Source organism: Saccoglossus kowalevskii, chromosome 16, assembly GCF_978046115.1.
Source record: "Saccoglossus kowalevskii chromosome 16, keSacKowa6.1, whole genome shotgun sequence".
In the NCBI taxonomy this organism is placed as follows: Eukaryota; Metazoa; Hemichordata; class Enteropneusta; family Harrimaniidae; genus Saccoglossus; species Saccoglossus kowalevskii.
In genome coordinates, this window is record NC_140656.1 from 1,032,666 (window position 1) to 1,044,986 (window position 12,321).

At 37.4% G+C, this 12,321-nt stretch overlaps 2 protein-coding genes across 3 annotated transcripts in view; one reads left to right on the forward strand and one right to left on the reverse strand.

Moving 5' to 3' along the window:
• The window catches only part of LOC100367810 (putative aminopeptidase PLBD2), a 48,926-nt gene extending 39,318 nt beyond the window's left edge, over nt 1-9,608 (reverse strand). The window contains exons 1-2 of the mRNA XM_085491568.1: nt 9,324-9,608; nt 3,672-3,915 (exon numbers count right to left, since the gene is read on the reverse strand). Coding sequence (XP_085347694.1) covers nt 3,672-3,915; nt 9,324-9,529 — 450 coding nt within the window. The 5' untranslated portion in view covers nt 9,530-9,608. The remainder of the gene's footprint in view (nt 1-3,671; nt 3,916-9,323) is intronic.
• Nucleotides 9,609-9,705: 97 nt separating this feature from the next.
• The window catches only part of LOC102801994 (leucine-rich repeat and WD repeat-containing protein 1-like), a 53,438-nt gene continuing 50,822 nt past the window's right edge, over nt 9,706-12,321 (forward strand). For both annotated transcript variants that reach the window (XM_085491566.1, XM_085491567.1), the window contains exon 1: nt 9,706-10,232. In XM_085491566.1, the coding sequence (XP_085347692.1) occupies nt 9,846-10,232 (387 nt within the window). In that variant the 5' untranslated portion in view covers nt 9,706-9,845. The remainder of the gene's footprint in view (nt 10,233-12,321) is intronic.

Genomic DNA, 12,321 nt, shown 5'->3' on the forward strand with positions numbered 1-12,321 from the left:
TGGGTTAAACACAAACCACTGTGAGTGTGCTGGTTTATTTATACAAGGACACAGGGTGGGTTAAACACAAAGCACCGAGTGTGCTGGTTTATGCAAGGACACATGGTGGGTTAAACACAAACCACTGTGAGTGTGCTGGTTTATGCAATGACACATGGTGGGTTAAACACAAACCACTGTGAGTGTGCTGGTTTATGCAAGGACACATGGTGGGTTAAACACAAACCACTGTGAGTGTGTTGGTTTATGCAAGGACACATGGTGGGTTAAACACAAACCACTGTGAGTGTGCTGGTTTATGCAAGGACACATGGTGGGTTAAACACAAACCACTGTGAGTGTGCTGGTTTATGCAAGGACACAGGGTGGGATAAACAGAAACCACTGCGAGTGTGCTGGTTTATGCAAGGACACATGGTGGGTTAAACACAAACCACTGTGAGTGTGCTGGTTTATGCTAAGGACACATGGTGGGTTAAACACAAACCACTATGAGTGTGCTGGTTTATGCAAGGACACATGGTGGGTTAAACACAAACCACTGTGAGTGTGCTGGTTTATGCAAGGACACATGGTGGGTTAAACACAAACCACTATGAGTGTGCTGGTTTATGCAAGGACACATGGTGGGTTAAACACAAACCACTGTGAGTGTGCTGGTTTATGCAAGGACACATGGTGGGTTAAACACAAAACACTATGAGTGTGCTGGTTTATGCAAGGACACATGGTGGGTTAAACACAAACCACTGTGAGTGTGCTGGTTTATGCAAGGACACATGGTGTGAGTGTGCTGGTTTATGCAATGACACATGGTGGGTTAAACACAAACCACTGTTAGTGTGCTGGTTTATACAAGGACACAGGGTGGGTTAAACACAAAGCACCGAGTGTGCTGGTTTATGCAAGGACACATGGTGGGTTAAACACAAACCACTGTGAGTGTGCTGGTTTATGCAAGGACACATGGTGGGTTAAACACAAACCACTGTGAGTGTGCTGGTTTATGCAAGGACACATGGTGGGTTAAACACAAACCACTATGAGTGTGCTGGTTTATGCAAGGACACATGGTAGGTTAAACACAAACCACTGTGAGTGTGCTGGTTTATGCAAGGACACATGGTGGGTTAAACACAAACCACTGTGAGTGTGCTGGTTTATGCAAGGACACATGGTGGGTTAAACACAAAGCACTGAGTGTGCTGGTTTATGCAAGGACACATGGTGGGTTAAACACAAACCACTGTGAGTGTGCTGGTTTATGCAATGACACATGGTGGGTTAAACACAAACCACTGTGAGTGTGTTGGTTTATGCAATGATGAATGGGGGATAAAATGCAGCAACTGAAGGTAGAAGCACAGATTTACCAGCACAGTGGCTGGTGCCAGAAGGGTCACACAGAGATTACCACCATGAGAATCTGGCTAATAAATCAGAAATTCAAGTGGATATAAACTAGATTACTACCGGTAATTACAATTATATATTAAATGTATAGATTTTATAGCAAGAATTATATCTTCTATTACATCCAACTTGTAATTGCCTAAAACATTTTGACAGCCAAATCAATGGACAAACAGTTCATTTATTACTTCCAGATGAACATATGTGTATTCAAGTGTCACAGTACATTAAAAAGAGTTCCCCACTCGCCATCAAGTCCTAAAGTAAGCTAACTTGTTGATTTCTTTTTTCATTTAAGTACTTAATATTCTTTTTATTTTGAGTCTTATTTTTTCTTTATTTCTTTAATTTATATTTGTCACCATTTGCTTCTCATGTCAACTTTTGTCACAATCAACAATTTTAAACCAAATAATGTTTTTTATAAATGTTGCCAATCAAAAAATATGATCACCTTCTAAATTATCAAACAAAATACATACAAATAGGCAACATGTTGCACCCAAATGTTGTTGAGAAAGATGTTCAGAGTATTAATTAATGAATGCAATTTCCTCAACTGACAATTGTAACATGTTTATGGTGTTCAGAGTATTAATGAATGTGATTTCCTCAACTGACAATTGTAATATGTTTATGGTGTTCAGAGTATTAATGAATGTGATTTCCTCAACTGACAATTGTAATATGTTTATGGTGTTCAGAGTATTTATGAATGTAATTTCCTCAACTGACAATTGTAACATGTTTATGGTGTTCAGAGTATTAATGAATGTGATTTCCTCAACTGACAATTGTAATATGTTTATGGTGTTCAGAGTATTAATGAATGTGATTTCCTCAACTGACAATTGTAATATGTTTATGGTGTTCAGAGTATTAATGAATGCAATTTCCTCAACTGACAATTGTAACATGTTTATGGTGTTCAGAGTATTAATGAATGTGATTTCCTCAACTGACAATTGTAATATGTTTATGGTGTTCAGAGTATTAATGAATGTGATTTCCTCAACTGACAATTGTAATATGTTTATGGTGTTCAGAGTATTAATGAATGTGATTTCCTCAACTGACAATTGTAATATGTTTATGGTGTTCAGAGTATTAATGAATGTGATTTCCTCAACTGACAATTGTAATATGTTTATGGTGTTCAGAGTATTAATGAATGTGATTTCCTCAACTGACAATTGTAATATGTTTATGGTGTTCAGAGTATTAATGAATGTGATTTCCTCAACTGACAATTGTAATATGTTTATGGTGTTCAGAGTATTAATGAATGTGATTTCCTCAACTGACAATTGTAATATGTTTATGGTGTTCAGAGTATTAATGAATGTGATTTCCTCAACTGACAATTGTAATATGTTTATGGTGTTCAGAGTATTAATGAATGCAATTTCCTCAACTGACAATTGTAACATGTTTATGGTGTTCAGAGTATTAATGAATGCAATTTCCTCAACTGACAATTGTAATATGTTTATGGTGTTCAGAGTATTAATGAATGTGATTTCCTCAACTGACAATTGTAATATGTTTATGGTGTTCAGAGTATTAATGAATGCAATTTCCTCAACTGACAATTGTAACATGTTTATGGTGTTCAGAGTATTAATGAATGTGATTTCTTCAACTGACAATTGTAATATGTTTATGGTGTTCAGAGTATTAATAATTAATTGAATGTGATTTCCTCAACTGACAATTGTAATATGTTTATGGTGTTCAGAGTATTAATGAATGCAATTTCCTCAACTGACAATTGTAACATGTTTATGGTGTTCAGAGTATTAATGAATGTGATTTCCTCAACTGACAATTGTAATATGTTTATGGTGTTCAGAGTATTAATGAATGCAATTTCCTCAACTGACAATTGTAACATGTTTATGGTGTTCAGAGTATTAATGAATGTGATTTCCTCAACTGACAATTGTAATATGTTTATGGTGTTCAGAGTATTAATGAATGTGATTTCCTCAACTGACAATTGTAATATGTTTATGGTGTTCAGAGTATTAATAATTAATTGAATGTGATTTCCTCAACTGACAATTGTAATATGTTTATGGTGTTCAGAGTATTAATGAATGTGATTTCCTCAACTGACAATTGTAATATGTTTATGGTGTTCAGAGTATTAATGAATGTGATTTCCTCAACTGACAATTGTAATATGTTTATGGTGTTCAGAGTATTAATGAATGTGATTTCCTCAACTGACAATTGTAATATGTTTAGTAACCAACCTGGTGCCAATATGGATCTTTAGCATTATTCTCTATTTTTTCTGACATCCATGCAATGTTAGTCTTGATAAAATCTTCCAATCTGTTACAGTAATCTGAAGGATGTTTACAAAAGCCATAGACTGTGTTTATCCAATGTTGATATATCCTAGTAGAAGTGATATGCCCTTCAACAAGACCTGCTGCATATGCTTGAATTGTGTCATCATAAACAGGATTAGTTGACACAGTTAGATATGACCACCTAACAAGATATAACATCAATGTACTATTAAATTACATTATAACTGCTCAGTTATGGGACTTCAAATAATTGTCATGAAAACTTTAATTGTGGGACTTGTAAAACAGTAAACGAAAGTGAAATGAGTCAGATTAGGTTTAAACAAATGTATGTCAAATTTAACTGTAATCACTCAAGTCATTTCGGATATATAATGGTCTGTCATTTTGAATCTGAACTGAAAAATAAAATGATGTGTGTCAAGATTCCACAATTTGCGTGTACCAAGTTTGAATGAAATTTCCTCATACACAGCAGAGATCCAGTTCTAGAATAGTATTAAAATGGCCTAGCTCCAATTGGCCATCTTGGTCAAATGAAATTATCAAGGAATGTCAAAGATATATCTTAGAACAGCATTATAAAACAAATTGGTTGCTATTTGATTGTTTTGAATCCAATCTGAAACACAAATAATGTGCATCATGGTCCTATTATGTTCAATGAATAATAATATTTTTATTTCATTCTCAGAAATAAAATCTTCCATCAATTAATAGCAATATGTATATAAAATGAATGTATAATAAATAGTAAAAGAGAGAAAGTTATTATAAACATCATCAAGAAAATAAATTCATTTCTAACTGGATTAAGTCTAATATTAACTATATGAAAGATATAACTGCTAATGAAATAGACCTGGACAAGATTCTACGTCATTTATATAACAAGACTAACTGGGTAAATGATTATTACATTCTTTGTAATGCCCTGAAACCATGGATGAGTTTGCTTGGGAGTGCTTTTGAATATAACTTCAAAGTTGGTGTACACAAATTTGACTCAACAACAAATTGAAAAACCTTATGTTGAATATATGTGGTCTAACAAGTATGACATACCAGCTGAATATTGGAAACATATTTAGGAAAAAGATGTATGTACACTACTTATGACAGAAAACTGTCAAATTTTATATTTAAATTTATTCATTGTATCTTGCCAAATGGATATAATCTGTACAAATGAAAAATACGAAACACACCATTTTGTGATAACAAAATTGAACAAATTGAAAAACCTTATGTTGAAAATTGAAAAACCTTATGTTGAATATATGTGGTCTAACAAGTATGACATACCAGCTGAATATTGGAAACATATTTGGGAAAAAGATGTATGTACACTACTTATGACAGAAAACTGTCAAATTTTATATTTAAATTTATTCATTGTATCTTGCCAAATGGATATAATCTGTACAAATGAAAAATACGAAACACACCATTTTGTGATAAGTGTTTCGTCTCTATATATTCTATAATTGTATTGATGTACAGAATTTTTGGGGCAAAATCAGATGTTTTATCTTTATCTACTTTGGCACTGACGTAATGTTAAACATGAGAACACTTATTACCAAAACAAACATATTAATTATCGACCAAATTCTAACTATTGCCATGCACTCCCTCTTTAAGAGATGGTGCCAAAATAAATGAGACCCAAGAACGAATTTTGCTTTTTTTATGTCCCAGCTCAAAACAACCATTAATAATGAACTACAACTAAATTATGAAAAGGCAAGTAAGAAATGGACAGCATCATTAATTGATACGGTTGAACCCGTATAAAGTGTTCTTCTGCAGTGTATAAAAACATTATTATTTAAGTAATGTATTAAACTGATATGACGATAATAATAAAATTAAAAAAAAATAAAAAATATAAATAGAAGAATTGTGAATAGCTTAATTGTATTTTTGTCACTACTTTTTATTAAATAAATATATTTAGTGTTTGTTCTTAGTTTTGTTTTTCTCATTTGTCATATTTTCTTTCCTATAGGAAATACAAAATGTATACTGTTGTTTAATAATGTTCTTGATTTTCTTTATATTTTTCTGTGACAGTGGAGATATTATAAGCATTTGTATATCTTTTAACAAGTCTTTCACCAGGTTTCATATTGTGATTTTGACACTGTCTTGAATTACCCATTGTGACCTTGTCATTACACTTGTCTTCTACTGATTCACTTCAATCGTTTACAAAGCGATTAAACCACTGTAGGTGCGACATATTTCAGCTTTGTAGTAATCCTTTACAATTTGTCATTGTACGTACCAAGTATGAATAACTTAGTAGTTAAGGATGCTGTATATGTTTTTTTGCTTTGAAAGCCAAAATTTTACTTTTTTGTATTTTTTAATGCAACAAAGATCGAACACTGGATACGAAAATTTGATGTTTTTATAAGGTATAAAAAACATTTTTGTTAATTAAAAACAAGAGCACATGTCATTGTTTTGAAAACCATGTTTTAATTAATCAGCCAAAGCCATACTAGTAATAGACAGATAATTTGCATAATAGTCACATTCATAGCAAATAAAAACAGTTTCTTGCATACTGTATTACATGTACACTTCAATCATACACGCATTCCATTAACGAATTCCGCTTACGAATTTAATTTCTTTGAAATTCTCGATCTTCAACACTAACATCTTGCAGTCGACTATGAAACAGGGACAAAAGAAAACGAATTCAAAAAAAATTTGTAGAAAAACGTTGATAGTATGTAAATTGATATGGCGGCCCTGAATCAAATGCAGGGGCCATATTCCTCGGGTTTGTTTATCTAATATGTGCGCTCCCCAACCTGTGAGGGAGGCATCTGTTATCAGAATCATAGCCATGTCAAGTGGATCCAGGGGGACTCCTGCCTGAGGTTAGCAATTGCCGTCCACCATGGCAAGGCATCCCTCAATTGGTCCAAGAGAGTTACTCGCCTCTGCAGTTCCTGTAGGTGAGCCCAGAGTTGCAACAAAGTGTGTTGTACTGGGCAGCTGCATAAAGTAGCTTGGAGAACTACCCTGCAAACTGACATCATCATTCTTGGAGAGACTCAGAAGGAACGCTGACTAGATGTCCGGCTACATGTAGGTTCCTTAGTGCTAGGCAACAAGCCTGTGATGGCCGTAGCAAGCCTGCCTCCATGTTGAACTCCAACTGCTGTGTTGGGTGTTGATGGGACTTTTCTTGATTTGCTAGGAAGCTCGACTGGTGTAGTGAAGGGGAGTACCCTGTACTTGAATACTTGGCCCAAATGGACGAAATTAAGTCTAGCGAGGCTAACCAGTCAAAAATGGTGCACAGAAAGTAAAACAGTGCTTGGTGTTTCCATGCGAAATCAAGCGTACCATTTGTAGCATTTGGAACTACAATCACTTGTGAGTAGAAGCCCAAACCTACTGCCAAGTCCTGCATCCTGTGTATAGCGCCCTTGTCAGCAAACTGTCTACCTCCTGTCGAATTGTTCCCGCTTTGGGGTATTTCCTGGCAGCGCTTCCAACGTGGTGGCTGTTGACAGGAGAGGTGGAGACCGCAGTGGGATCTTTTAACCGTGTATCACCACCTGTAGAGTCCAGGGGTCGGATACATGATGACTCCAAGCCAGAATACATCAATGCAATCTGTGACAGAGATATGTGGCCATGGGTTCAGCGGTACTACAACAGGGGTGATCTCTCCTCCGCGGAGGTGAGACCCCCTGAGGCTCGAACATACAGTATGCCCCCCCCCCCCACGGTCACAGGCAGAAGCGTCAAACTTGCTTCCCCTGCGAGCTGGGTGGGCGACCACCTGAGGAAGAGGGGGGAACACCACCTGATCCCTTCTTCCTGGGAGGCATGCCGCCACTCTTCCCTCCCTCGGAAGAGCAGGGACGCTTGCTTCCTGGCTGCTTCTGGCCAGTGGGTGCCGACAGTAGTTACGTTTTCTCAGCTTGGGGTTCTTTCCACAGCAGCCAGAGTGGCTTGCAGGTTTCACCTGTACCAACTGGTCGGTGGTATCCCGAAGCACCAAGACTGCTCCCTCCATCTTATAATCAAAGTGGGTGGAGGAGGTCTCGTCTGCGCAACTGAGGCAGTGACGCACCCCGTGACTCAGTTCGCTGAAAACAGCCAAAAACAGGTCGCAACTCTGCTTTCCGGGCATTGTGGATTATTTCCGACTGAACTGCCAAAAGATTCCATGAATGTGACCATCCCCCTTTGCCCAGCCCACCGAACCAAAATTCGTGGTACTCGAGTTGGGGGAAAGAACCGAGGGATTCGGTCGGGGCATAAGATTTGGCTCCAGACTCTGCTGGCGCCGGTATCAGACACCACATCGATCAGGTAGCGCTGTTCCACAGGAGACCAATGTGCACCCATCAACACCATAGGATCGATGTTCTCCACATCACAGCCTTGGCGTTGCTCACAGACTCTGAGGTTGCACCCACTGAATCAGATATCGCCTAATCTCCCTTAACTTTAAAAAAGTGAGCTGTCAGAGCAAGGGCATGTCCGAGACACCTCTGATGGCTGCTGCTTTCAAAGACGATGGGAAAGTCTGGGCTAGGATCAGGAGGGATCCTGGGAGGAGGCATCCCTTGAATGTGAATACTGCTTGTTGTTGTGCTTCTTCCGATTTGCTGAGCGAGGGGCAACTGCAGTGGAGGCAACCCACTCCACCTGCATTTGGTCTACCCGACCTGCAAGGGACACAATCTGTCCTGACAGGCCCTCAACCAAAACCCAAATCTCAGAGGCAAACCCGGCACCCTGCGAGGGGGGAATCCACAGAAAGACCTGCAACAGGCCCCATAGGAGCAACAAGCTCTAGGGGCACCGCCTCGCCATTGCCGGCACTATCAGGCAAACTTCCACCTGCAATAGTGACTGCGAGGATATCCTCTAATCAGAGGGGGATGGGGGGAGAAGAAACAGTTTTGAAGAAAAAGACACAAATTACACATAGAAACAGGCAACCACACAAGACCAAAAACAAAAATAGATGACAGAAAATGTCCCAACTGTACAGCAATTGAAGATGAAATTCATTTTATCACACAATGTCCACTATATACAGTTGAACGGCGACATCTGTACTCCTTGTTTTCTCATATGGAGAAATTTGATTCAGTCAGCAGTAGACAAAGGTTCATATATATTATGAACAACACAAACAAGCAATGTATACTAGTACTTGGAGTAATACACTACATACAAACAGTATTGGAAAAAAGAAAATCTCTTCCAGATTAAATCTTTATTATTATCTACATTTTTAATTTTATGTCACTATCCAGTGAGGGGGTTACCCTTATTTGGTTTTCTGAAATTCAGCTTTAGGGACCAGACTATACTTATCGCTCCAGTGTTGTGTTCAATAAATAAATCTCAAATCACTTCCTCTTCCGCCTACCTATCTTGCTAGTAATTTATTTAGAGAAATCGGCATTATTTTTATGTTTCGTGTGGTACTGTTGTAATGTACTCGCTACTACTTTCACCAACACATGTGGATCGTAACACCGATCATCAAATCAGTTAAACTACCAAACCACGGACCCGCATTGCTCATCTGTCACTTACCCTGTTTGGGAAATATCGTCTGTAAAATTCGCTCTTGCAACAGCATTTTTCACATCTTGGTCAACCACAACTAATTTTTCTGATTTTTCATCGAGTATCACACTCGATATCCTAGACTCTATTGGTTTGGTGGCGTAATTACTAGAAATTACAGACGTGTAAACTAAAAAAACTATCAGAAATGGTCTTGACATGTTGGTGGACATACGAACTTTCCCTTAACCTTGAACTAAGTGGTGCGCATGCGTTAGATTGACAAGGTGAATAGTACTTCCGTGTTTGGTGTTGTGTTTAATCGATCAGCGACTTCTGCAGTGCAAGTACGACAGACGGATTACCGGGTATCAGCTTGAATGGTGGTGGTGGGTAGCAATGTACCGATGTTGGCGGGCATTTGTTTCATTTGCAGGCAATCAAGACAATTACCCCTCATTCCGGTGTTGTTTTTTCTCGTCTTAAAACTCTACCGACTACATGTGCAGACATGTGTAATAGTATCAACACGTGTTCGTGCTTGTACATATGTCGCGTTGTAACATTCACTTTATAGGCTGTTTATCATCGCTTACTCACCCTCTGATCCGCAACAAAATGTCATCTATGAACGGAAATGGCTCTCTGTCAATGGAAAAGATACTGAATATCAGTGGTGCACCTACTCTAAGTGAGGTAACGTGTTTGGATATTTCCGGTCTTGAACTGAAAACCAAAGACTTAAAAGTTCTATTGTCGCTCTCCCAGCTAGAGGAGTTAAACGTCAGTGACAACGATTTGAAGGGATTTCCCGTGGACCTCACACTCCCCAAATTACGAAAACTGAATTGTTCTAAAAATGTATTGAGGTCCGTGGACTTCGTGACACAGTTTCCGAAATTAGAAGTTCTTCTCATCGAATCTAACATCGTAAATGTGAGTATATATTTACATTCTTGTCATATTTCTCAGGTTTATATTACGTTGTTAGTTTCAGACTTTGTATACACTATATTGAATATCTATGGCAGAACCTGTATATATTCATGTTTGTCATGTATAGTCTTAGTAAACACAAGGAGGCACGGAACTTAAGACATAATTAATGTAGCAAAGACGTAAGTGTCTTAGCTGTGGTACATTGTACAAAGTCGCAAGATATGCGCGTGATAAAACTGTCAGTTACGTTATTCTGCCCCATACAATTTATTAATTCCACTTAGAAATTGAAATGGTTACGTAACAAAAAGCTGCCAAATAAGTATTGTCTTTATAGTTGAAAGCCAGGGTGTGAAACAATAATGTTGGTTTCCATGGTGATGATTATAAGCTATCAAATAATAGTTTTGTAAGAAAACAAAGGTTATTCATTGTTTTTCAGGATACCTCTGTCATTCTCACAGTCGGAGCTACATCACAATCTCCCAAACGTTGCCATGACCAATCGCAAACAGGAAAAGACAGTGAATTTTTGGATTAACACCTCTGTTTTCCCCCACACTAACATTCTTAACTTTTGTGAGAAGACGTTCTGTTGACTTTGGGTTCTGGCCAAAAGATCATGGATACATTCATAAAATTGAGTTCATAAAGTTTGACTGACTGTCTCCAGAACTACATGTACATGAATGAGGCACATACAAATTCCAAAACCTAGTTTCAAAGATCATTATTTTCTAACATGGCTATGCGCCCTCCACCAATCAGATCGCTGGATTCACAATTTATATTCTCTGTATAAATTGAGAGAAGTTAGTTAGAATATGGCTTTGTCAGCTGATCTTGATTGACTGTAAAGCAAAACAAAAATAATATTGAATAAATTGTTGCAAATTGTTGTCATGTTAGAAGCTGGTTATAAAATGACACTCCCTTTATACATGGTTTTAAAGTCACTCACACTCCGCCGTGTATAAATGGCGTGTCATGAAAGGTATATTGAGGCACAGTCCCTCTATCCCGGCCACTATTTTTGACATCGTCAGTGTTATGTATGTATAGTTGTTTATTCCAGAATTCAATCTTTTTCACATAATTTTTTAATCAGGATATCTGTATAAGGTCATATTTTAGCCGGCGAGTAGTTCTTTAATTCATCTATTTTACTTGCAGCGAGACATTTTCGCAAAAAATTGTCATACCTTTACCTAGATATTTGTCGTTTTTGGTTTTGGGGTTATTGAAATGAACTCTATTTTATTTACCATACTTCTCGGCGCGAAACCAATATTTGTCTTCGATTTTGACATTTTATGATCGAAACATATCATTAAAAATTGGTGGGCTGATTTGTTATTTGTCACACCGCATTTTATTACCTAATGTTAAATTGAGCGACTTTTATGGATGCTTTTTATATCGTAAATGCAAATGACGACGTTTTGAAATGACAATATACTCAATTCTGTACTAAAAAAAATCATTTATATACAAACATTGAAGCATTGTTATATACTTTTGCATAGAATAAAGTCATTAGTTGTTGTATAGTTGACTTGAACTGTTAATATTAACCCCCGAAGAATCAGAAATATCACAGGTTTTTCGATCGACTACGTTAACATGAACGACACCATTTTGACAAGATTTGTTTAGCGATGTTAGCATGTTAGCACGCAAAGTTTTTTCCTTATAAAAACTAGGAAATGAACATAATTCCCGATATTAATCTTTGCATTGCAGGGACTGGATGTTTATGAGTTGGTAGGCTGGTTGTAATGCGTATCAGGGTTCAAAAAACCCAAATTTTATAGTGATAATTTTGTTTACATGTTTGTTTACGTTGTGGTTGCCCGAATTTAAAGTGAAAGTGAAGTCATACAATGAGGTATCGCTTTGCATGACGGTAAATTTTCCGATTTTAATGAATATTTTGACGGTATTGTAATCTGTCTGACTTCCTGACTCCTTCGGCCCGGGTGTGAACGGTTTGTTTACCCACACCGCGGCTCGAAACAAAAGAACGCTAGTCGTTTCCAGACCGGGGATAGAGGGACTGTGATTGAGGGAAACATTTCTTCTAGCG